The 25,318-nt window shown below is 46.0% G+C and overlaps 1 protein-coding gene across 2 annotated transcripts; it reads left to right on the top strand.

Moving 5' to 3' along the window:
* Window positions 1-1,749: 1,749 nt before the first annotated feature.
* On the top strand, window positions 1,750-15,649 carry PRXL2C (peroxiredoxin like 2C). Of its 2 annotated transcripts, none has more exons than XM_056524399.1 (6): window positions 1,750-1,989; window positions 7,936-8,004; window positions 10,756-10,809; window positions 11,032-11,137; window positions 13,928-14,056; window positions 15,417-15,649. In XM_056524399.1, exons 1-6 carry the CDS (start codon window positions 1,783-1,785, stop codon window positions 15,542-15,544), a joined length of 693 nt encoding a protein of 230 aa, XP_056380374.1. In that variant the 5' UTR covers window positions 1,750-1,782; the 3' UTR covers window positions 15,545-15,649. The 2 variants fall into 2 exon arrangements, with proteins under 2 accessions (XP_056380374.1, XP_056380365.1); XM_056524390.1 differs by having other exon boundaries at window positions 1,751-1,989; window positions 13,925-14,056.
* Window positions 15,650-25,318: the final 9,669 nt, after the last annotated feature.

A 25,318-nucleotide genomic window follows, 5' to 3' on the forward strand; every position in this document is an offset into this window, starting at 1 on the left:
CAGCCTGACGGTACCAGGGTGGGCGAGGACCAAAAAAAAAAAAAACACATTTAAAAAACTTTTATTCCAAAAAAACACTCCCCAACAAGCCCTCATTAACCATTTTATTAACATAAAAAAAAAAATGCTGGTCATCGGCGTAGTCCACCGAATCCGAAGTAGTCCCCAAAGAAAATAGGTTAGTATGTTTGTCACCCGCCCACACATCTCCCACCCGTGCAGCATGTAAGGGAATGCTGGGAGTTGTAGTTATGGGACGGCAGGATGGAAAGAGATGTGCAGGCGGGTGAAAAGCAAGCCAAGGAAGCTTGTCACCCGCTCTCACATCTCCTGCTGCCTGCGCCGCAGGACTGCAACTCCCAGCATGCCCTTGCAGTAAGGACATGCTGGTAGTTGTATTCGTGTGGTGTGGGCGGAGATGTGTGGGCAGGTGACAAGCTTGTCACCTGCCCCCGCCACATGACTACAACTCCCAGCATGCCCTTACAGTAAGGACATGCTGGGAGTTGTAGTCGCGTGACACGGGCAGGCGGGAAATGTGCTCGTCACCCGCCCCTGTCGCACAACTACAACTCCCAGCATGCCCTTATAGTAAGGGCATCCTGGAAGGCGTAGTCGTGCAACGGGGGCACGTGAAAAGTTTGTCACCCGCCCCACGACTACAACTCCCAGCATGTCCTTACTGTAAGGGCATGCTGGAAGTTGTAGTTGTGCAGCGGGGCAGGTGACAAGCTTGTCACCCTGTAAGGACATGCTGGGAGTTGTAGTTGTGCTGGCAGGAGATGTGCGGGTGGGTGACAAGCTTCCGCCTGCCCGCCCGTGCCGCATGACTACAACTTCCAGCATGTCCTTACTGTAAAGACATGCTGGGAGTTGTAGTCATGCAGCGGGGGCAGGTGACAGGGAAACAATGGAAGCGGGCGGCATTGTGCTCTGCTCCCTGGCTTCCCAGCGGGGAAAAGTAAGTTACGGCACTGTAACTTCATATTTCCCAATGGCAGCTGTGATTGGCCAAGCGGTCTGGACCAATCACAGGTCTGCCCGGAAAATATATGAAATTACAGTGCCGTAATTTCATATTTCTGTCAGCCATCTCCGCTCCCTGGCCACCAGCCTGTATCTACCACATGCTCGCAAGCTGTTGTAACTGTAACTCCCAGCATGTCCTCATTGTAAGGGCATACTGGGAGTTGTAGTTCTGCAATGCCTAGCGAGCGAGTGATAGACGCTGGCGGGTGGCCGGGGAGAAGAGCTGTACAAAAAGTGTGACTTTCGCGCTTGATAAATTCACGACCACTACACTGTGAAAACTGAAAATTGCTTACGTGGGGCTGATTGGTGTTTTTTTTTTTTTTTTTTCTTACCCACAAAAGTTGCACAAAAAATTGTGTATATCTTTGTATTATGAAAAAAATCTTCAATAAAACACGTTGAACCATAAAAATTGCTTAGGTCATGTGCGACTTCCCTTGATAAATGTCCCTCACTATGTTTAGTATATTTCTAAATCTATCCTTTTTTGTGGGACTTGATTAGGAAATATTTCACACGAAAGCTATGTGATACATTGAGCTCTACTACATCAGCACTTTTTTTTTTTTTCCTGCAAAATGTTAGCAACATACTAGTATTGGAATTAAAAGTGTACCGTAGTAAAGGTATACATTAGTCAAGGGGTTAACATGAGCTGCAGTTTATACAGCTTGTGCCCAGGGAAACTCCACCCACGTCAGAGGAACGGTTGTCTGTTGCTTAGAGGGAGTGTTATGTCCCACCCAGCAGATGAAGCACAACATGGCCACAGAAACTTTCCCAGTCATCCAGCAAATAGGCAGGAGTACCGATGCCAATAGTGCAGATCTATGGAATGCCATGCATCACCCAGACCTGGAATTAGCTGCCACCTGCCTGCTGAGAGATCAGTATGGCAAGACTTTGGAGTTTGGGGACTTATACAGAGATAGTACAGCCATCATAATATTCGTGCGGGTAAGAGCTATTACTTACTATTCTTCTATTCAGTGACATATAAACAGACCTCATGTATGTGAAAGTAATAACCGCACAAGCTATATAGATTTTCGCTGATTCAGGGATTTATGATATTTGCCATATTTGGAGTTAGGTCTTCTTATTCGATCTCATGGCATTATAATAGGTTGAACTATATGGAATTCTGTCTGTGTTACTATGAATAATATCCCTGTAATAGGTTAAGCATGATGTAAAAACTGCAGCAATGTGAGTGATGTCTGCAGCATATTTTAGAGACTGGCATGTGGAAAATGTATGGAATATTTTAAAGGGCTACTCCCCTGCCCTGCTTCTGGAGCTCCGCTCGGCAGAGTCCGGAAGTTTATTGTTTCGAACGGCTGTGTGCGGGCTTCCGTGTTCAGGGCTGCCCCTCGTGATGTCACACCCGTCCCCTCAACGAAAGTCTATGTCGCGCCCCCTTCCCATAGACTTTCGTTGAGGGGGCGGGTGTGACGTCACGAGGGGCGGCCCTGAACACGGAGGCCCGCACACAGCCAATTGGAACAGTAAACTTCCGGATGCTGGCGAGCGGAGCTCCAAAACCAGGGCAGCGGAGTACCCCTTTAAGCTCCTATAAATGTGTTTCGTCACTCAACCATTAGGGTACGTTCACACGCGCGGATTTTTGCAGCGTATTTAGCTGCGGATCCGCTGGTGAAGGCCCCGCTGTATGCTGGCTTTATATGTGCCTGCTGGTAGCGGCAATACGCCGCTACGAGCAGACACAGTGCAGCGATGTGCGTGGCTTACTCGCACATCGTGGCCGCTCTCCCTGCTCTGAGCTAGGCAGAGAACTCCCGCGATGTGCGAGTATACTGCGACTCGCACATCGCAGTGTGTCTGCTGGTTGCGGCGTTTTGCCGCTACGAGCAGGCACATGTAAAGCCAGCATAGAGCGGGGCCTTCACCAGCGGATCCGCAGCTTAAAATACGCTGTACATCCGCGTGTGTGAACGTAGCCTTATACAGGTTTTACAAGTCAAAATTCTGCCTTTATGCTGTAAATATTGGTCCAGCTGAGACTACTGAGTCATTCTGGAAAAAAAAAAAAAAAAGAAATTAAAATGGTTGTTCTGCTATAGAAATACTTTATAAAAGGGGCCAGGCTAACCTATACCCCAGTGCTGGTGTTCTTACTGTGCCATGTCATTGCTGGTCTCCACTTCCTGTCCTAATCTTGACACAAGGAAATTGGGGGAGATTTATCAAAATCTGTCCAGAGGAAAAGTTGCTGAGTTGCCCATAGCAACCAATCAGATCGCTTCTTTCATTTTGATAAGGCCTCTGAGAAATGAAAGAAGCGATCTGATTGGTTGCTATGAGCAACTCAGCAACTTTTCCTCTGGACAGGTTTTGATAAATCTCCCCCTTTGTGTTTAGCCTATCACTGGCTAAGACAGGTCACTGATGTGGCCAGTGATTGGTAGAGTGGGATTTCCTCTCTCAAGTTTATTCTGGTTGGGCGAGATTTATCAAAGCCTGTCCAGAGGAAAAGTTGCTGAGTTACCCATAGCAACCAATCAGATCACTTCTTTAATTTTTTTATAGGCCTTTTCAAAAATGAAAGAAACAATCTGGTTGCTATGGGCAACTCAGCAACTTTTCCTCTGGACAGGCTTTGATAAATCTCAGAGTATACAAAAAAGAAGGTTGCAGCAGCACTCTTGGTCAAAAAAAAAATCGAGACTCTTAGAGCACTTTTTGATTAAAACGTGTCCCCCATCCACCACGTGGAGGTGGCCTCATTTCGGATGGGACCCTAACACTCATTTCACTCACCTCTGCTGGGCATATAGCCTCTGACTGGGTGACATGCTGGATCCACTATCACTATGAAACAGGGAGGGGTGCACAGCTAAAGTGGGTGTCACTCCCCCTAAATTGCACAGCAAAAAAAAAAAATAAAATAGCCAGCACAACTACCTAATACACGGGTATACGAAAAAGAAGGTTGCAGCAGCACTCTTGGTCAAAAAATGGAGGCTCTTAGCGCACTTTTTGATCAAAACGTGTCCACCACACGGAGGTGGCCTCATTTCAGATGGGACCCTAATGCTAGGTTCACAGTACAGAATTTCCGCCTGCAATTCCGCTTTGAAATTGCAGGCAGAAATTCTGCTTACTAAAATATACTGTATAGTGAATGGGTTTCCATTCACAAATTCACACTTTGGAATTTGTGAAGCGGAATTTGTGAACGGAAAATCTGCTTGAAAATTTCCGCCTGAAGAATGGCGTTGCTCATTCTTCAGGCGGAAATACTCGCAGAACACATTGCAGTCTATTGGAGACTGCAGTGTCCGTGCGGTCCTAGCGCCGACAAATTCAGTCAGCGCTGGCCGCACTCGGAATCTCCGGGCGGAAATTTTCTGCCTGGAGATTCCGCAGTGTGAACCTGGCCTAACACTAATTTCACTCACCTCTGCTGGGCATATAGCCTCTGACTGGGTGACATGCTGGATCCACAATCAATTTATAAGACCTCCTGCGAACAGGGAGGGGTGCAAGGCTACAGAGGATGCCACTCCCCCTAAATTGCACAGCAAAAACAAAAAGAAAAATAGCCGGCACAACTACCTAATACACGGGTGCACACTGCTGTGGCAAATATAGAGTATACAAAAAAGAAGGTTGCAGCAGCACTCTTGGTCAAAAAATGGAGGCTCTTAGCGCACTTTTTGTTCAAAACGTGTCCCCATCCACCACACGGAGGTGGCCTCATTTCGGATGGGACCCTAAGGCTAAGTTTCTACTTGTTTTTTTGTCCTGCGTTTTTTGGTTTGAAAAAAAAAACGCAAGAAAAAACGCCAGTGCAATTTCCTGCGTCTGGTGTTTTTTCTGGCGTTTTTTCATTTGTGTGGAAATTGCATTTTTGTCCCCTTTGGCGTTTTTTTTTTGTACCCAAAATTTGTTGGGTACCAAAAAAAAAAAAAAAAGGATGCAGTAGTGATGGAAAAAATATGTATTTAACAAAATTTATATTTTTTATAACGAAAGTGTGTTCCATGCTGGGAGTAGTAGTACCACCTAAAAAATTAAGAATAAAAAGTGAAAAACACACACACTACATTTTTATTATTGTTGGCTGTATTTTTAGTGCCCTGCCTGCCCACATAAATTGATACCCGTTTAAAAACATATAAAAATGTTGTTATAAAAAAAAAAAAATTTTGTTAAATACAATTTTTTCCATCACTACTGTATCTTTTTTTCATTATAATTTTTTTTATGGTACCTTAGAAAATTTTATAAAAAAAAGGTAAAACCCACATGGCGTTTTTCTTGGTGTTTTTTTTTACTTCCATAGACTTCTATGGGAGAAAAATGCCACGATTTCAAGGAAAAAAAACGCCAGTGGCTCAACATGCTGCCACTATGCAAAACCACCAAGGAGCTGAAAAATGCCAAATAAGAGTGAAGAAAACGCCAAAAGGATTAAAAAAGACACCAAACTGAAAAACGCCAAGTGGAAAAATTATTTAGCGATTTCTCATTGATTTACAGCTAACATCTGGCCGCAGCATTCAGCATAATTGGCTTTTTTCTTGGTGTTTAAAAAAATAAAATAAAAATAAAATAAAAAAATCAAACTTAGCCTAACACTGCTAACAAATGAGTGTAAGGCTAGGTTCACACTGCGGAATCTCTGGGCAGAAATTACATTGTCGTCCCCATAGATGGCAATGCATTTCTGAGCAGATCTCCCAGAAGATCCACCCAGAAATGCATTTCAGTCTATGGGGGCAGCAATGCAGTCTGCTCGGTCCTAGCGCTGCCGGCTCGAAATTCTGCCCAGAAATTCTGCAGTGTGAACCCGGCCTTAACGGGGCCACCTCCGCGTGGTGGATTGGGGACACGTTTTGATCAATAAGTGTGCTAAGAGCCTCCATTTTTTGACCAAGAGTGCTGCTGCAATTTGCCACAGCAGTGTGCACCCGTGTATTAGGTAGTTGTGCTGACTATTTTTCTTTTTGTTTTTGATAAATCTCATCCATTGTGTTTATTGTAACATTACTATGTATAGTACAATATTGTTATATTTCTTTATGAGCTGTTCTTTTATTTATAATTAAAAATACTTTGGCTGGGGGCTGCTATACCTAATAGCACCTCTGTAATGTGTAAGTTTGCAACACATATCGGGATGCTGTACTGCAAACCAGTGTTCCCCAACCCCCGGGCCGTGGATCAAACGGTACCAGGCCGCCCGAGGAACTTTAAATAATTTCACTGTGGCGGTCAAGGCGCAGAGCATTGCGCCCTCCCTAGCCCGCCCATTGTGTGACAATAGCAAATGAAAATTCGCTATTGTTACACTGATCCTCCTCCTGGCCAATCAGGGAGCTGGTCATTCCGCTTCCTGATTGGCCGAAAGGCAAACCCCACGCCATTGGCCGAGGAGGAGGCGCCGCGGGAGGACTGAGGACTCGAGGTCGGAGACGCGGGGACTGAAGAGAAGCTGCCGTGAGGTAAGTGCACAGAGGAAGTGGGTGACAGTGGTTGGTGAAGGGAATCAGTGTGTATTTCATGTCCCCTACCTAGTGGTTCTTGCATCATACAGCCTACTATACTATAGCAGGCTGTATGGTGTAAGAACCACTAGGCCGGGTGCCTGAGCAAACCCTGTACTATAGCAGCTATAGTACAGGGTTTGCTCAGGCACCCGGCCTGGGGTCACGATATGCTAGGTCTTACTAATAAGAAATACAGTGGCTTCCCTGTGTGCTTAGGGGGTAATGTGTCAAGTCACAAAGTATAATACATGCTCAGTATTAAAGGAGAAGTTTGGGGCTCACAAAAGAACAAACATGCATTCTAGTGAGTTAAATAAAATAAATCACTTTATATTCATTTTTTGGTGTAGATGTATTTTATTTTGAAGGCATGTTTAAATACAATTAAATTAAAATTATTAAATCAAAACAAGCGGGCCACGGAAAAATTATCAAACGTTTTCCGGTCCGCGGCGATAAAAAGGTTGGGGAGCACTGCTGCAAACAATGTACATACAAGATAAGGGTGCATCAGAGACACAGCCCCACAGGTTCATCAGGTCCTAGGCAGAAGCTATTCAGCAGCAGGCACAGAGGAGGCGGAATGCATATATGTATTTTATAAATTAGTTGACACCTGTGGTTTCCCAGCATGCCAGGAGTTTTTTTATTTTATTTTTTATAGTTTTGCAACAACTTGCAGAGAAAATGTGATATATATCAAAACATGAACTCTCCAGCTGCCAATCCTCCACTGGTACCATTTTCATAGTGCTATTCCCTGCTGCTGAGTGCTGCTTGGGTCACCACTGTGGCGAGTGACTGGCTTAGCAGGCATTTACTATGTGCTGGAAGAATGGCAAAAAGCTCTTTGTATGATCGCAACAGCCACGGAGTGGGGAATGGTGGCGGGTGAGTACATGTTTTTTCCCTTGCATCCCATCCTGAGTTGTTTTAAATGTAAAATCTCAAGTCATTGGCAGAAAGGACCAGAAAGGTGGCACTGAAGGCAGGGGGGATTTAACTAGGGGTGTGTTTTCTTTTTACAATTTTATCACCATTCCTAGCAGTTGGCAAATTGTGCAAAACAGTTTAAGGATACATTCACACGGGCGGATTTATTTGAGGGTTTCCCACCGCATATTTGAAAGCGGGCTCTTCAGGCTGTCCGCAGCAGATTTTCCGCAGTGGAAAATCTGCTGCAGACCCTATTGACTTCAATGGGGCTTGCGGCGGACTTCCTGCAGCGAAAATTCTGCAGCTGAAAATCTGCTGCGGACAGCCATGAAGAGCCTGCCCTCTTTCTAATATGCAGCCGGGAACAAGCAAATAAATCCGCCCGTGTGAATGTACCCTAACAGTGTTTATTAGTTAGTAAGATACTTAAGGCTTCGTTTTGTTTTTGTAGAATTTCCTCTGCTACACATGTAAAGAATATGTGGAAGATTTGGCTAAGGTTCCAAAAAGCTATCTAAAGGTATGAATTTTAATATAAATAAAGAGAAGTATTAGTAGTAATAATATAATAATAGGCATGTTAATAAAAACTAATATCAATAATAGGAATGCATATATGAAGATAATACACGGATAGCACTCACCAATCTTCAAAGGCAGATATATCTTTATTTCTTTGTATCAGAAAGAAAGCAGCGGGCGGAAGTAGTCTTGTACTACGAAACAGCTGTTGCACCAGTTTTAGGAAACATCCCGGCGTTGCCCCCCGCTGCTTTCTTAGCTGTATCCTGCACCCTGTTTTGGTTTCATGATACGAAGAAATAAAGACATATCTGCCTTTGAAGATTGGTGAGTGCTATCCATGTATTATCTTCATATATTCATGTTTATTGAAGCGATTCGCAATTTGTGCAATATTGGAGTGAGCACCACCTACTTCTTATCTCAGGCTCTCCAGCTGGATTGCTTATCCTTTATATGTAGTGGAAGCCACGCTAGGCTAAATTGAGTGTAGTGCCAGACAGACTTTATCTTTCTATTTCAATAATAGGAATGATGCACTAACTACAGTATCTACTACCGTATATTTAATACAAGTTTTATTATATGGCATTTAAATTATCTATATTATTAACAGAAAATACATGTGTACACTTCTTTATACAGTATTACAATAACTATTTAGGCCTCATTGTATTGTTGAAACATCATGCTACTGAATGTTAGAAATATATGATTTGAAAAATAAGAAAATATATTATATAAATGATATTTAAAAGGAATCAGTTTATTTTCATTATATGAGCTGTAGATACCCTTGGGTAGGGGAATTAAATCAAATATACCTGTCACTTCTTGGTGACTAACAATCATGATTTTATATCCAGATGAAGTGTCCAGGAGGTGGTGCCAAGATACTGGTATCCTAACTCTATGTGCTGTTTGATGTGCAATGCTTAGTTTACAGGTACTTACAGCCTTGTGCCTGCGCTTACCAGCAATAGCATATGTGCAGTGATGCACTGAGCAGAGCCTGTCACCACGTGGGTGCTGCTGTTGGCCATTCTGTGCCACTTCAGCAGCTTGGCAAAGACTCCTTGACACTTGAGTCGGGTATAAAATCCTGATCTATTCAATTACTAAGAACCCATTACGAGAGACAGGTATGTTTGATTTAATTGCCCTGTCAGCTATCCAGGGTGTTCACAGTCTGTAAATATGAGCTGACAGATTACCCCCCCCCCCCTTTTCCCATTTTTTGAATAAAATGATGTAATCCAAAGTAAACATAATTATATGAACATACCGTAATTATATTAGTTAAACCGCACGGTCGATGGCGTACATGTTAAAAAAAATACCAGGATTCCAATGTTCAAAATGTACAGATAAAAACTACAGATCACTGCTCAAAAAAATTAGCCCTCAAATAGCCCCATATACGGAAAAATAAAAACGTTTTATAGGGGTCAGAACAGGACAATTTTAAGCACCGTAGATTTTGTAATGAAATTATTGATGTCATTACAAAGTACAATTAGTGACACAAAAAACAAGCCCTTATATGAGTCTCTAGGTGCAAAATTGTAAGCATTATGATTTTTAGAAGGGGAGGAGGAAAAAACGAAAGTGCAAAAAGGAAAATTTGGCCTTGCCCCTTAACGACATCTGACGTAAATGTACGTCATCATGCGGTGGGACTTTCCGCACATGGCGTAAATTTACGTCATGAACAGGACTGCGAGCACCGTTCCTGCACGGCAGCCAGGGACCCGCTGGCAATGGCGGACATCAGCGATCTCTGCCACGATGTTTACCATTAACCCCTCAGATGCCATGATCAATACAGATCATAGCCTCTGCAGCAGTGCAGTTGTTAAAATGAATGATCAGATCGCCCTCAGCGCTGCCGCGGGGATTTGAACATCCATAATGGCAAACAGAGGTCCCCTCACCTGTCTCTGTCCATCTCCAGGGGTCTTCTGCTCTAGTCTGAGATCGAACAGACCAGAGAAGAAGATTGCTATAAATAATCCCCTATGGGGACATAATAAGTGTAGAAAAAAAAGTTAAAAAATAAAAATTGAAAAATCCCCTCCCGCACATTTTATGGTAAAAAGCTTGATGCCATTACAAAGTAAAATTGGTCAGACAAAAAACAAGCCCTATGCCCGGGATGCAAAAAATAAACAAAATAAACTTTAACTCACCTCCCGTTGGTCTGGTACCGGCCTCATCAGCTTCCTGGGGTCGGGAATGTCTGAGAGCCGTCAGCCTATCACCGGCCGCAGCGATGTTCCGCCTCTGGCTGGCTTCTTACATGACAGTGGGCTCAGCCTATCACCGGCCGAGGGGGAACATCGCTGCGGCCGGTGATAGGTTGACGGCTGTCTGACGTTCCCGTCCCCAGCGTGAGGCCGACGTCGGAACATGCGTTTGTATATTTTCTTTACCTTCTGCAGCCTGGGCATAGGGATACCGCACAGTATCACCGCCGGCGGTAGCAACAAACAGGACGAGGAGGGCAGCGCTTGCGTGTGATATGTGAGTATTTACCCCAATGGGGACAGCGCAGCGCTGGAATGATGATTAATTTGGGGGGGGGGGGTAGGAAATACCGTTATGTACCGTGGAACTGCCAAAAGTTACAAATATGATATACACATTTGGTCATACCGCCCAGCCCTAATTCTAATGCATTATTTTAACTTAAAAAAAACTTGATTTTGATGCATCTAACACAGTTTACTTTCATTTTTGTATTTTTAAGGCCGCAGGTGTCAGACTTATAGTTATTGGGCAGTCATCCTATCAACATATACAGGTAAAATATATAAAATCATATTTTCCTCATTTACCTGAAACAATCATATCATGCAGTAGATAGCACAATGGAGGGATTATCCTTCTGAAGTATCCTCTCCTAAAAAGGTTATATGCAAATGTAGAATTACACAAATATGTGTGAGATGTTTGTTCAAGCTTTATGGTTCCAATAGACAGAAAACAATGATCTAGCTAATACATTTCTTTGTGTATTTTCCAGCAATTTTGTTCCTTAACCAAATTCAGTCATGAAATCTATGTTGATACTGGCAGAGAGATCTATTGCAAACTGGGCATGAAAAAAGGAGAGTCTTCTAGTTCTTCAGGTAATGACTATGGGGGAGATTCATCAAGGGATTTAGAGCTGTTCTTTTGCTTACAAAAGTCACATGTGAGGCTAAGCTACAAAAGAGCCTATGAAAGTAAATTTCAGTTTTCACTTTGCAGTGGTCATGGATAAGATGAGCTGGGGGGGGGGGGGGGGGGGGGGGGCAAGAGATGACCGGTGGGAGGCTGCCTTCAGCTGTTGCTAAACTACAACTCTCATAACGGGAGTTGTAGTTTAGCTACAGAGTGCCTCCAGCTGTTGCTAAACTACATATGGTCGTTTTCACCAAGGGAGGGTGCCATAAATGTACAAACCAATTTCTGTGTTTTTTTCTTATCATTTCAGATCCGTGTATGCAGAGGACTTCTTCGAATTTGGTGGACTACGTCGATGACCAGTGTTTTTTTTTTTTGTTTAATATTAATAAAATGGCTAATGAAGGCTTGTAAGGGAGTGTTTTTTGGAATAAAAGTTTTTAAAAAGTGTTTTTTATTTTTTTATTTCCTTTATAGGCTTAGTAGTGGAAGTCGTCTTAGTGGAAGCCGGGACTAAGTGTTGCCCCAAAAACAGCTAGCACTGACCCCCAATTATTAACCTGGTACCCACCGCCACAGGGGTGCGAGGAAGAGCCAGTACCAACAGGCCTGGAGTGTTAAAAATGGCGCTCCTGGGCCTAGGTGGCTTTAGGCTGGGAAGGCCCAGTAACAATGGTCCTCGCCCATCCTAGTAACGTCAGGCTGTTGCTGCTTGGTTGGTATCTGGCTGATACTGAATATACAGGGAAATATGCATTTTTTTTTTTAATAAAAAAAAATGGCAAATAAAAAACGCATAGTGTTCCCCCTATTTTCAGTATCAGCCAGATACCAACCAAGCAGCAACAGCCTCACATTACCAGGGTGGGCGAGGACCATTGTTACTGCCCTTCCCCCAGCCAAAATAACGCCAGCCTGTTACCGCCTAGGCCCAGGAGCGCCATTTTCGATGCCCGGGGCCTGTTGGTACTGGCTCTTCCTGGCACCCCTGTGGCGGTGGGTCCCGGGTAAATAACTGGGGGTTAGTGCTAGCTGTATTTGAGGCTAACGCTAAGACCCGGCTTAATAATGGACTCCATCTATAAGACGGCTTCCACTACAAAGCCTGTAAAGTAAATAAAATAAAAAAAACACAGCACGTTTAAAAAACTCTTATTCCAAAAAACACTCCCCCTCAAGCCCTCGTTAACCATTTTATTAATATAAAACCAAAAAAAACGCTGGTCATTGTAGTCCACTGAATCTGAAGAAGTCCACAGGTCACACGGATCTGAAATGAGAAGAAAAAAAAAATAAACAAATAAAAATGGGTACATTTAGGGGGAAAAAAGTGGTAAAAAAAAATGTAATAAACACACACACACACATATATATATATATATATATATATATATATATATATTGCACATTTTTTTCTCACAGCTGCGACTTGAGGTGGGGGTTGCAAAGTAGTGTTCTGAAGTCATTTATTGGTTTTTGCTTATGTGTGCTAAAAAATGGCATTCAAAAGTGATTTATTGTTTTTTGCTTATGTGAGCCAAATTTATCAACCCCCTGTGATAGTATGTGTAACACCGCTAGTTGAAAACCACCGGCGTACTGTGTATCCTATAGTTACATAGTCAGTACGGTCGAAAAAAGACATATGTCCATCAAGTTACATCAGGCGGCCTTCTCCTCTGTCCTCTAGGGGCTGTGCGCGAGCACTGGCTGAGACTTATAGGGCAAGTGTGCACTCCCTATTGGATTCCTAGCCAATTCCTGCCAGGTACCACCTATAAAAAAGCCCTCCTCCCTTCCTTGTCTGAGCAACATTGTAGTTTCCTACAGTGAAGGGCCCTGTCTGTCATGTTCCAGTATCTGCTGTGTTCCAGTTTGCTGCACCTGAGCTTTCCTGCTCTGCTGTTGTTACAGCGCTTGCTTGCTAGTCACCTAATTCAGCTCTGCTGCATCTGACACCTTCTATTGCATCTGCCTGACCCACTCTGCAAGTTTGGCCAGCAGCCACTTGTGGCACAGTGGGTCCACACCCGTGCGGCATGGCAGTATGATAAATGTCACACATAAGCAAAACCAAAGCAAAAAAAAGACAACAGAACTCGCTTACCTAAGCAACAATGATAAATGTTCCTCTATGTAATTGTATATGGCATTTTCCTTAGGCTGTGCCTACATGCAACATTTGTACCGCAATGCAACGCAGAACCACAAAGTTAATGCCCTGCAGTACCCCTAAGTAAATGCCACTTGTGAACACAGCTTTAGTTGTTTTAATTTATACTTGAACAGGGTATCCATTAGTTTATTAAAGCGTACCTGTCCGATCCCACAAAAAAAAAAAAATTAGTATGTTACTCAGTACCTAATCCTGACCTATATCTCTTTCATATATATATATATATATTATACAAATACCTCTTTTCCTTAGCTCACAGTCCTAGAAATCCTCTCATGGAAAGGGGATGTGTCCCTTGTGGTGGTGGAAGGTGATTGGTGCGTCTACTTATGCAGCCTTGTCCATGAGTCATCAGCTGATGCAGGACTGGTTAGTGTCCCAGTAGGTATGGGGACCCCTATTGGTGAAATTTTCAGGGGCCATTTTATTTTTTAAATATTGAATTTTTTTTTAACCATGACATTACAAAAGATCTTAAATTTTCTTCAGTAACAACATATTAAAAGTTTTTGGATCTTACAATGCCATTTAAAGGAGTTATCTGATGTTTGGCTGTTGTTGATTCTGATTTTAGCAGGAAGCCCCCATGTGAAATCAAACATGATCACTGGAAGTGTCAAAAGCATTTGGAGAGCAATGAAAAGCCCTGCATTTGATTTTCAAGGGGATCCGGCGCAGCAAGGTGGAGCACTAATAGTAGGACCAGGTATGTAAGATTGCATTATATATGCATTTATTGTTTGTGGCAAAAAGTACTCCATCCAAATACTAGGGAAGACTTATCATATGTGCCAGAGAAATTGCACAGAGGCTAGATGCTAGGGGGCTATTGTAGTTAGCTTACTCTTCACAAGCACACATGATTTTCCTTTTAGCAGAACAGTTTATTTTGCCATTTTAAACCTGTAAAGTGCAGAGCTTTTTTTTATTAAATAAATAAAAATAAAAAAAAGTATGTTACAGTTGCAGAAATATTATAATAATGGATTTTTAACCCCAGCACGTAGGTATGGACTTTGCTGCTGCTCCATGTCATGGTTCCCAGAATAGTTAAAGGGGAACTCCGCTGCTCAGCATTTGGAACAAACTGCTCCGAACGGTGGAGCCAGCGTCGGGAGCTTGTGAAACCATAGCCATGCCCCCTTATGGCATCACGCCCCCTCAATGCAAGGCTATGGGAGGGGGCATGACAGCCTCCCATAGACTTGCATTGAGGGGGAACAGTGCACACAGGGTGTGGGATGTGCGGGTAGCTATTGATCACTTAAGAAGCCACTTCAGGACAATAGTGCAAGGAACACATGTTTTTTTTAATATTCTGTAAGAACTCTGACCAATTAACAAATATAATATGGTAATTAGTCTGATTTTAAACCTTCTTATTTTAGATATTAATTAGAAAGGAATCTATAGGAATATTTATGGTTTAAAGGGGTACTCCGGTGCTTAGACATCTTATCCCCTATCCAAAGAATAGGGGATAAGATGCCTGATCGCGGGAGTCCCGCTGCTGGGGAACCCTGTGATCTTGCAAGCGGCACCCCGTTTATAATCAGTCCCCGGAGCGTGTTTTCTCCGGGTCTGATTACCGGCGACCACGGGGCCAACGGCGTGGGACGTCCACACTCCGCCCCCGTGTGATGTCACGCTCCGCCCCTCAATGCAATGCACATATTTTTAGAAAGGACAAAAAAAAAAAAAAGAGGCTTGCCCAGGGTCCAATCGTAATTAAAGACTGCCCTGATGTAGAGGAATACCTCGTATTAACAAAAACCCACAGCAATATAAGAGATGGCCTTCTTACTGCCTTGATAGTAAATTAAACTGGAAGCATGGGTTTAGAAATTAAAGTCATCCTACAAATTCATAGCAAATCTTGCTTTTTGCTTTGTATTTGTCACAAAATGCACTAAGATTCACAAAGATTTATTTTTTTTTGCTATTGTAGTTGGAAAAATCGACAAAACGCTTTCCACTACAGTATGGCAATATGATGGACAGTGTTTATACTTCTCTGCATCATTGTGAGAATTATGTCTATTGAGGTTCTTTTTTTTTCATTAAAGGTAACAGAGTCCATTTCCTGCATCGAGATTTGAACAGATACGATCATGTGCCTATAAGTTCCTTGCTTCAATATGCAGGGGTGCAAACAGTCCATTTTGGAGAAAAGCCACAAATACTAGAAGTATGAAGTTAAATGGAAGACCCTGTGTTATAAAGAGTAAACTATATTTTTATTGCAGCTTCTTTCCAAAGCTATTTGACATAAGATAAATAAATGTACTTTTCTATTATGAAGTGTTCTGTGTGGTGTTTTTCAAGTGGAAATTGAATAATTAAACATATCAGTTGCAAAGGATGATCAATAGACAAATCTCAAGAGCAAAGAATGGCACAACTGACAAGGCCACATACAGTTTTGTAAAAAAGTATTTGCTCCTGCAGATTCTTTTTTTATTTTTATTTTTTTTGGACCTTTTTCACCTAAATGTTTCAGATCGTCAAATTAAATTTTAATGTCTCAGAGATAACACAAAATGCAGTTTTTAAGTGATAATTTCATTTATCATGGGAAAGCTTTCCGAGCCTTTATGGCCCTAGGTAAAAATATCATTGCCCCCTTAAACCTAAAAATTGGTTGTGCCACAGTAAGCAGCAACAACTTCAATCAGGCATTTATGATAACTGACAATGTCTTTCACTTCGCTGTGAAGGAAGTTTGCTTACTCTTCTTTGCAGAATAGTTTTTTGAAGGAAATCTGTAGTACAAATTTTTCAGAATCCCATGTGCCGGGGCTGCAAAAAAGTAACAAAAAACTTTAACTCACCTTCTGACGCTCCCCCGTTGCGCCAATATCGGTGTCCCGGTCTTCTTCCTGGGGGACGGTGAGTCATACTGCACCCAGCGTATTGCCGGCAGCAGCTATGTCCCACCTCGGCCAGTGATAGGCTGAGCGCAGTGTCATGTAAGGAGCTCGGGCCCCACCTGCTGCCCAGGCTCCATACATGACAGTGTGCTCAGCCTATCAATGGCCGAGGCAGGACATCGCGGCGGCTGGCAATACTATAAGTGTAGTATGACTCATCGTCCCCAGGAAGCAGACCAGCACCGGAGAACCAGAACACCAATATCAGCGCAACAGGGAAACGTTGGAAGGTGAGTTAAGGTTTGTTTTGTTACTTTTTGCAGCCCAGGCACACGGGATTCTGAAAAATTTGTACTACAGATCACCTTTAAAGAGTACCTGTCATGATCTTGTTAAATTTTATAATCCTCCCAGTTCACTGCCCCCATAATGATGAACCACCCCCTGCCTTTATTTTTATTATTTGTTTGTTTTCTACCTGGATATTGTTATGTATTTTCTACTCAGTCTCAGTCAGATTCACAGACTGGGAAGGGGCATTCCCCAGCAGGCATGACATCATGTGAAGCCATACAGGAAACACACACACAGATTTTGAAGGGGAGCAGGCTTTTTAAGAAGAAGCTTGAGAATGACAACCGGTTTGCCGCCATGAAATCCCCAGGTAAGGTGAAGGTGGATGATGGTGAGAGTAGTGGTGGTGAAGATAGTGAGGAAGGCGGTGAAGGTGGAAAGGAGGAGGAGGGAAAGGAAAGTGTACAGGTTGTGGAGGAAGATTCTGTAGCTACTACATTTGATACGCAGACCACCAAGACAGCTACATAGAGCCAGCCCAGGTGGCGCTTCCTTAAGTGAAAGTGAGGAGGATGATGTGAAGAGTGAGGATGGGGGATTACTGAGAGCGATTGTTATGCAGGAGTCCTCAGCCCACCTCCAGAATTTTACCTTTGGAGATGACCAGTACGATGATGTGGCAGTAAAGCTAAGAAGCAGAAGACCCAGGAGACGGTGCAGTACATGTTCCTTTCCAGCAGTTGGGGCCAGCTGCAAAGTTGGTTCAGACTGCTTGGCCCCCCAGACTGCCCGACCCTGTTTCTACTGTGGAACGGGGCCAGCATGGGGGGTATAGCATGGCATCAAAGATGACTGCGGACGCAATAGATGTGAAGCCCACTCATCCTGTCGGTAGGGAAGGGCAGGATGGGGCTCATGGTGGGCAGCACTGGTGCTGCAGCACCGCCCCAGGGTGGCGGGGGGGCGTGTCCGAGTGTAGTGCCAGAGGCAAGTTATGCTGCCTTGTTCTCAGGGGGGCGGTTCCCCGAGTGCTGTGGGCATTACCGACACTGCAGGGCACTACCCTGTGAGGGGGGGAGTTTCCGGGTGGGAGGTCCCTGTGCTCGGGGGGGGGGGGGGTCCCCCGAGTACTGTGTGTTCTGCGGGCACTGCAGGGCACTCCTCTGTGAGGGGGGGCAGTGTCTGGGCACCAGGATCAGCTGCAGAGCCCGTGCGGTCGGGAAAACTAAGCACTGGTACTGTGGGAGGCGCTGGGGTGCACCCGAAGGGGCAGCCCCAGACTCCAGAAGTGACTTCAGCCACTGAGAAGGAACCATCAGCATCGACCCTGGCAGCTAAGCCAGCAAAGAAGAGTATAATAAAACCAGCAGTACTAGAAGTCCCAGCCTGCCCAGAATCTTTTAGTCAGGATAAGAGTGTAGGATGTGAGAATGCTGAGAGTGGAAGTGTTGTAGATGAAAGGAGTGTATGTGGGAGTGTCAGTGGAGTGAATGATGGTGGGAGTAGTAGTGGTATGAATAGGAAGTCTGGTATGGATGGGAAGAAAGATGATGAGAGTAGTGGTGTGAATGGTGTTATTAGTGGTTCTGGGCCTGGTCCGGCTGCCCCCCATCAGGGGGGTCCCCGTTCGGCTGTGGGGGCCATTTGCAACAGCGCCTCCTGGAGGCTCTACGTAGGGTCGACAGGTCGATCCAGGTAGAGGGGAGGGGTGAGGTCGACCTGTCTATCTGGATAGCGAGGGGTGGTTTGGGGGCTTTCCGAGAGAGAAATGGGGAGGTGGTCTGGTCCCTCCCGACACCCGGGCAGGACAATTACCGTAGGAATGTGTTCCGTCTGATTTGGAGTGGCGAGGATGCGTGCCCACCTCACGCTAAAGTGGTTGAGCTCCTCCTCCAGATGGAATTCAGGGCGAGTGACATCTTTGCCCTGATTCACCCCTACAGTTTGTCCGAGTTTGTCGTCCATTTCGTTCGGCCAGAGGGTCTTGAACTCTTCTGATCGAACTACGAAGTGGCGAAGAGAGGGCCCGGTTGGCGGAATTTCGCTGTAAAGGCGATTTCCCATCAGAACACTATCAAGAAAGTGACAGTTTTGACCCGTAACGAGTCGCTTTCTTGTTATGACATCATGAACCTGGCTCGGACAGTATGGGGATGTGACTTACATGTCCAAGAAAAACCTGGATGAGCACGGAATCTGGTCCGTGGCCTGGACGTTTTCCATCAAACTCTAGCTTTCAGGGAGTACAGTTGCCCACATACCGTCAGCTGCCTTCCTTGGACGTGATAGGATCCAGATCTTCTACCAGGGGCAGCCTAAGGTCTGTCATAGGTGTGGTAGCCCCACCCATTTTAGCGCAGCCTGCACTGTGCAGGTCTGTGCTTTGTGTGGTGTGGTGGGTCATCTGGATGCATCCTGTAGGCAGATCCGGTGCCACCTGTGTGGTGTCCTCGGGCACCCTTTTAGCCGCTGTCCTAACGCCTTCACCCATGCAGCGGCCGCTCCGGCTGAGGAGAGCTGTGAAGTTGCCTCGGCTGGGGAGGGTATGGGCAGTGATGGGGCACAACAGGGCTAGTGAGGAGGAGAAAGGGCCCCGCCAAACTAAGGTGGGAGGAAAAACGTAGAAGGAGGTTGGAGCTGGAGAGTGCCCAGGTGACAGGGGTAGCTCCAGCCCCTGCTCCTGAAGCTGGCCCAGTAACCACTGAAGCCCTGGAGGAGAACGTGCTGGATGAGGAGATCAGGAGGCTTCACAGAGAGGAAGGCAATATGGCTGACCCCTCTGATTCCTCCCACTATGAAAGTGTGGCTGAAGAGAGCGGGGAGAGGCCCAAAAAGAAAGAGCCCTTTGTTCCAAATTGTACTGCGGGCCAGGTCCAAAACGGAAGCCTGACTGCCCCCCCCCCTCTGATTGACCTGTCAAACCGGTACCTCGTCCTCTACCATCTCATCACCCTCCTTGGAGGGGGAAGGTGTGGGCGGGGTGCCTAGGGAGAAAGAGCCTCTGGGGGGAACTGGGCCCTGTCCTGTCGAGGCACCTTCTTGGAGGGCTAGACCGGGGCCGGACGGAGACTGGGACCGTATGGACCAATCAGAGTCTAAAAAAAAAGGTCCAAGAGGGTGTGGCCATCTAATTTAATGACCCTGTATGGCGACACTCACCCCATTGACGCTGGCATCTATTAATTATGCCAGCATAAAGTCTGATACGACTAGATGTGCAGCCTTTGATTTTCTCCACCGCGTTGAAGCCAACATTTTCTTTTTACAGGAGACCAGGATGTCAGATCTGGCCTCTCTGGTAAAAGCCAGAAGAGAGTGGAGGCGCGGTCCCTCCCACTGGTCTCTTGCGACTGAGCCGTGTGGCGGGTGGTGGTCCTTTTTACCGCTCCTGTAAATGTAATAGAAATGGGGAGGTGCCTGATCTTAGATGTCTTCATGAAGAGACAAGAGCTCCGGCTCATTAACATCTATGCCCCAGAAACTAGGTGGGGCCATAAAGATCTCTTTATGAATATTAAGCCCTTTCTTTTTACGAGTCGGCAAGTGATTTTTGGAGGGGACTTCAATAATGTCACAAGATCCCAAGATAGGAGAGGTTCCAATAATCTGCTGACTTATGACTGTGTGGCCCTTAATAATATAGTTAGGGAAGCTTGCCTAGAGGATGCCCACATCTGGAGACCCTCAGGCTACACAGGCTTCACCTTTCATCGAGTTAGCTGCAGGTCTAGGTTAGACAGGTTTTATTTAAAGGAGGAAGCAGTCTATTCCGCAGTGTCCGTGGTTGAGGTGGAGTTCTCTGATCATTGTATTATTTTATTTTCCTTGAATGTTTCAGAGACCCCCCCGGATGGGTAATGGTTATTGGAAGCTGAATTCGTCCCTCCTGGAGTAAGCGGAGGTAAGACAGTCCTTTTGAGGATTTTCTTCAGAGTCAGGTACCTTTACTGGACCTATGTAGTAGTAAGTCAGAGTGGTGGGAGATATTCAAGAAGTGAGTTGCGGGGTTCTTACGCCAGCTCTGGAGCCTCAGGTCCCTGAATAGGTATCACCTGTATCAGGGTCTGAGGAGGAAACTCAAACTTTTCGTCTCGATTGGAGGTAGCTGAGAGGATATCTCCAGAGTGAAGTCCTTGCTGATGAGGTGTCAGTACCATAGGCATGCATCTTTGGTTTTTGAGAGTGCATTACGGGAGGTAAAGCTCGCCTGACCCTTGCAGAAACTCCAAGATGTCGGTGAGTAGTAAAGTCATTTCAGGACTGATTGATAGTACGGGATCTCTGAATCGGTCCAGATCAGGGATCTTGGAGGTAGTGAGATCCTTCTACTCACACCTCTTGGGAAGGAAGGATGGGGATGTGATGTCGGGTTTCCTGGCTGAAGCCATTCCTGAGCCAGGGGTAGACCCCTCTCTTGGCATTTTGGCAGAAGAGATCAGGGAAGAGGAAGTGAGACAGGCGATCGAGGGGTTTGCCCCTAAGAAGTTGCCAGGTCTGAATGGCTTAACATCCGAGTTGTACAGGACCTTTAAAGAGTCTTTAGCTCCCCTCTTGACTGAGGTATTCGATGAGTGTCTCTCCTCGGGCACTCTGCCGAAGTCAATGAGGAGGTGTGCCCTGATTGTTCTCTTGAAGGGTAAAGATCCCAGCCGTATTGAGAATTGGAGGCCCATAGCTCTTCTCAATATGGATAAGAAGCTTCTTGCTAAGATACTGTTTAATCGGTGAAGTTTGCACCCTGGCTCCTTTCAGAGGCCCAGCACTGCACTGTTCCAGGCCGAATCACCTTAAGTGCTGTCCTTAGTGTCAGGGAGGCAGTGGAGCGGAGTAGTGCAGGTCTCTGGAAGGGGTACTTGCTGTCCTTGGATCAGGCCAAATCATTTGATCGGGTGAACCACGAGTACCTTTTGGTCCGTCGTCCTGAAATATGGCTTACCGACTACTTTTGTTAATTGGTTTAAGATCTTGTATGTAGGGGCAGAGAGTTTCCCGCTGGTGAACGGGTGGTCTGGCCACTCTTTTGAGGTGGGGTCCGGAGTCCGTCAGGGTTGTCCTTTGCGCCCACTCTTATGTGTTCGCGATCGATCCCTTCCTTAGGAGGGTAATGTCGCGGACCATTGGCGGGAGTCGGGATGAGTCTGGTGGAGTCTGCTGTCGCCCAGAGAGTGGTGGCGTACGCTGACGATGTCACTATTTTCGTCTCCTTGAGAGAGGAGGTTGATGTGGTGATGTCGAAGGTGGACAGCTACTTGTAGGCATCCGTGTCTAAGATCAACCGGGATAAGTGTGAGAGTCTCTGGATGGGAGGGGGGATCCCACGTTTGTTCTCCTGGACACCCTTCTAGAGCCTCAAGAATCAGCAAAAGTCTTAGGCATCACATTCGGCCAGGATGATTATGCCACCAAAAACTGGGATGGTAAGCTCCAGGATGCCACTCAGAGGGTGAACCAGTGGAAGGGTTGGTCTTTGACCCTCAGGGAAAGGGTACACCTGATCAAATCGTACCTGCTCCCCTTGTTTATCTATCTGGGCAGCTTATGTATCTTGCCAGAGACTTACTACACTAGGATCTACAGCTTTTTTTTTCCAACTGTTTTGGGGGAATAGGTTGAACCTAGTGAAGAGGAGGTTACGTACCGCACAAGGAGACTAGGGGGTTTATCTATGGTAAACCCGGTGGTGTTCTTAACAAACACCTTCTTGAAAGCTAACCTCTCAAACCTCTGGAAAGAGAGGGCTCCTCCGTGGGTAATCTCTTGCAATGGCTCTTCGGCGTCCTGCGTTACGCTGTGCGCTGCGCAATGACGAGTGAGACGTCCTCAACGCGACGTCACCGTCAGTGCACACAGTGACAGCTCAGGACGCCGCTGGAGCCAGAAGTAGCGTGGACCCCGGGCCCCAGGAACAGGTAATTATAAAACCGGGGATGGGGGAGGCAATGGGGCAGCGGCGGTGGTTGGACTAAGGACCGGCAGGGGGAGAGAAGCGGGCACCGGCGGTCTCTGGCCAGAGGATGGGGGGGGGGGGGTTGGACTCAGGAGGACCCCAGGACAGGCAGGGGAATAGAAGTGGGTGGCGGCGGCGGTCTCGGGTGCGGAGCGTAGGGGGCGCGGAGCGGTGCGGCGGTGGGGGGGGGAGGGGGGTGATAGGACTCAGGAGGACCCCCGGACAGGCAGGGGGAGAGAATTGGGTGGCGGCGGCGGTCTCTGGCCCTGCAAAAGCCGCTGCAGTTCATTGATTAAAAGCGCCCACTTTAAATCAATGATCTGTAGCCGCTTCTTTTATGGGCCGGAGGGGGGGGGGGGGTGGAGAAATAGCCGATAACTTATACCGGAATATCGGTATAAGTTATCGGCTATTGGCCTGAAACGCCACAGATTATTGGTATCGGCCCTGAAAAAAAATCGATAACGGTCGATCCCTAGTCCAGAGGGTGTGGTGGGTGATTGGATAGTTTAGTGTAGGTTGTTATTTTTGTTATATAGTTATATTTTTATATATGTTATTATAATTTTTTCTACAATGTTATGGTTTTGTGAGAAATCGGACCAGTTTTCTGTTCTAAGGTTTACCAAATTGGAGGGAGTTATTTTTAGTTACAACAGTTTGCCATATTTTTCTTTTGTTATTTATTTTAAAAAAAAAGAGAAAAAGAGGAATGTATATATGTATTTTTATTTTTTTTCTCTCCAAGTTGGATAATTTTTAGTTATGGCTGTTGGCCCTAATTTTCTTTTGTTATTTTAATTTTAAATTTTTTTTGTAGTGTGAGGTTATGTTCCTATTCTGGTTATTTATTTATTCATTTATTTTATTTTAAAGTTTTGATCACGGCGAAGAAAGCTATTTTTGTTATTAAGGTGTGTGTGTGTGTGTGTATCTGTGTTGGACTGTTTGTTAATAGAATATAATAGGTAGATCATTATTATTGATGAGTGGCATATGCCATATTCGAATTCGCAATATTTCGCAAATATAAGGACGAATATTTGTCCCATGTTCGTGAAATTCGAATATTCGTGATATTCGTGAGGTTTTTTTTTCATTGCGAAATTTTAGGCAGCTCCCCCCACATTTGTAGGCAGCTCCCCCCCACATTAGGTCAGCAGTTCCCCCACAATAGTAGGCAGGTTCCCCACAATAGTAGGCAGTTCCCCCACAATATTAGGCAGTTCCCCCACATTTGTAGGCAGCTCCCCGCCACAATATTAGACAGCTCCCCCCCCACAATATCAGGCAGCTCCCCCCAACAATATTAGGCAGCTCCCCCCCACAATATCAGGCAGCTCCCCCCAACAATATTAGGCAGCTCCACCCCAACAATATTAGGCAGCTCCCCCCCACATTAGGTCAGCAGTTCCCCCACAATAGTAGGCAGCTCCCCCCACAATAGTAGGCAGGTTCCCCACAATAGTAGGTAGCTCCCCCGCAATAGTAGGCAGCTCCCCCGCAATAGTAGGCATCTCCCCCACAATAGGTCAGCATTTCCCCCACAATAGTAGGCAGTTTCCCCACAATCGTAGGCATCTCCCCCCAACAATAGTAGGCAGTTCCCACACAATATTACGCAGCTCCCCCCAACAATATTAGGCAGCTCCCCCCAACAATATTAGGCAGCTCCCCCCACATTTTTAGGCAGCCCCCCCCCCCCACATTAGGTAAGCAGTTCACCCACAATAGTAGGCAGGTTCCCCACAATAGTAGGCAGCTCCTCCACATTAGGTCAGCATTTCCCCCACAATAGTAGGCAGGTTCCCCACAATAGTAGGCAGCTCCCCCCAACAATAGTAGGCAGTTCCCACACAATATTAGGCAGCTCCCCCCAACAATATTAGGCAGCTCCCCCCACATTTGTAGGCAGCTCCCCCCCACATTAGGTCAGCAGTTCCCCCACAATAGTAGGCAGATTCCCCACAATAGTAGGCAGTTCCCCCACAATATTAGGCAGTTCCCCCACATTTGTAGGCAGCTCCCCCCCACAATATTAGGCAGCTCCCCCCCACAATATCAGGCAGCTCCCCCCAACAATATTAGGCAGCTCCCCCCCACAATATCAGGCAGCTCCCCCCAACAATATTAGGCAGCTCCACCCCAACAATATTAGGGAGCTCCCCCCCACATTAGGTCAGCAGTTCCCCCACAATAGTAGGCAGCTCCCCCCACCCCACAGACATACAGCATCCAGCCATATACAGTGTATGGCTGGAGGCTGTATGTCTGTACTGCTGCCCCCACAGTGTTCCGGTCACCGCTCCTCCGGCCCGGGGTCACATCTACTGCTATGGCCTATGGACCATAGCAGTAGGTGCCGGGACCGGAGGAGCGGTGACCGGAACACTCAAGAAGATGACACGGTCACTTACCAGGCCCCGGCCAGCGCGCATTCTCCTGCGACGATCCTGCGGTCCTCCTGCGTCTCTATGATTGTACGCACGGGACGTCAGTGACGTCCCGTGCGTACGACCATAGAGGCAGAGAAGCGAGGGACCGAAGGAGGATCGCAGAAGGACGCCGGGAAATGGTGAGTGACCGGCGGACATCCTTATGTCCCGAAAAGATTTTTCGGGACACAGGGATGTCCGGGATAGGAATACTTCTTTTTATGTGCCCGGGCCGGCTCCCGTGTGTGGCTGCAGGCGGGGGCCAGCCAGAGCATATAAAAACTAATACTGTACTGTATACTAAAAACCAGGGGGCCTCCAGCTGTTGTGAAACTACAACTCCCAGCATGCCCGGACAGCCTTTGCCGGTCCGGGCATGCTGGGAGTTGTAGTTTCACAACAGCTGGAGGCCCCCTGGTTTT

Source organism: Hyla sarda, chromosome 1 (genome assembly GCF_029499605.1).
Source record: "Hyla sarda isolate aHylSar1 chromosome 1, aHylSar1.hap1, whole genome shotgun sequence".
NCBI classification, from domain to species: domain Eukaryota; kingdom Metazoa; phylum Chordata; class Amphibia; order Anura; family Hylidae; genus Hyla; species Hyla sarda.

Excerpts from the sequence above, each read along its gene's own strand:
- PRXL2C (XM_056524390.1), top strand. The coding sequence starts at position 1,783 with ATGAAGCACAACATGGCCACAGAAACTTTCCCAGTCATCCAGCAAATA. Across the intron at positions 10,810-11,031 it reads CATCCTATCAACATATACAG|CAATTTTGTTCCTTAACCAA; the intron begins GTAAAATATATA and ends TGTATTTTCCAG. Across the intron at positions 11,138-13,924 it reads AGAGTCTTCTAGTTCTTCAG|CAGGAAGCCCCCATGTGAAA; the intron begins GTAATGACTATG and ends TTCTGATTTTAG.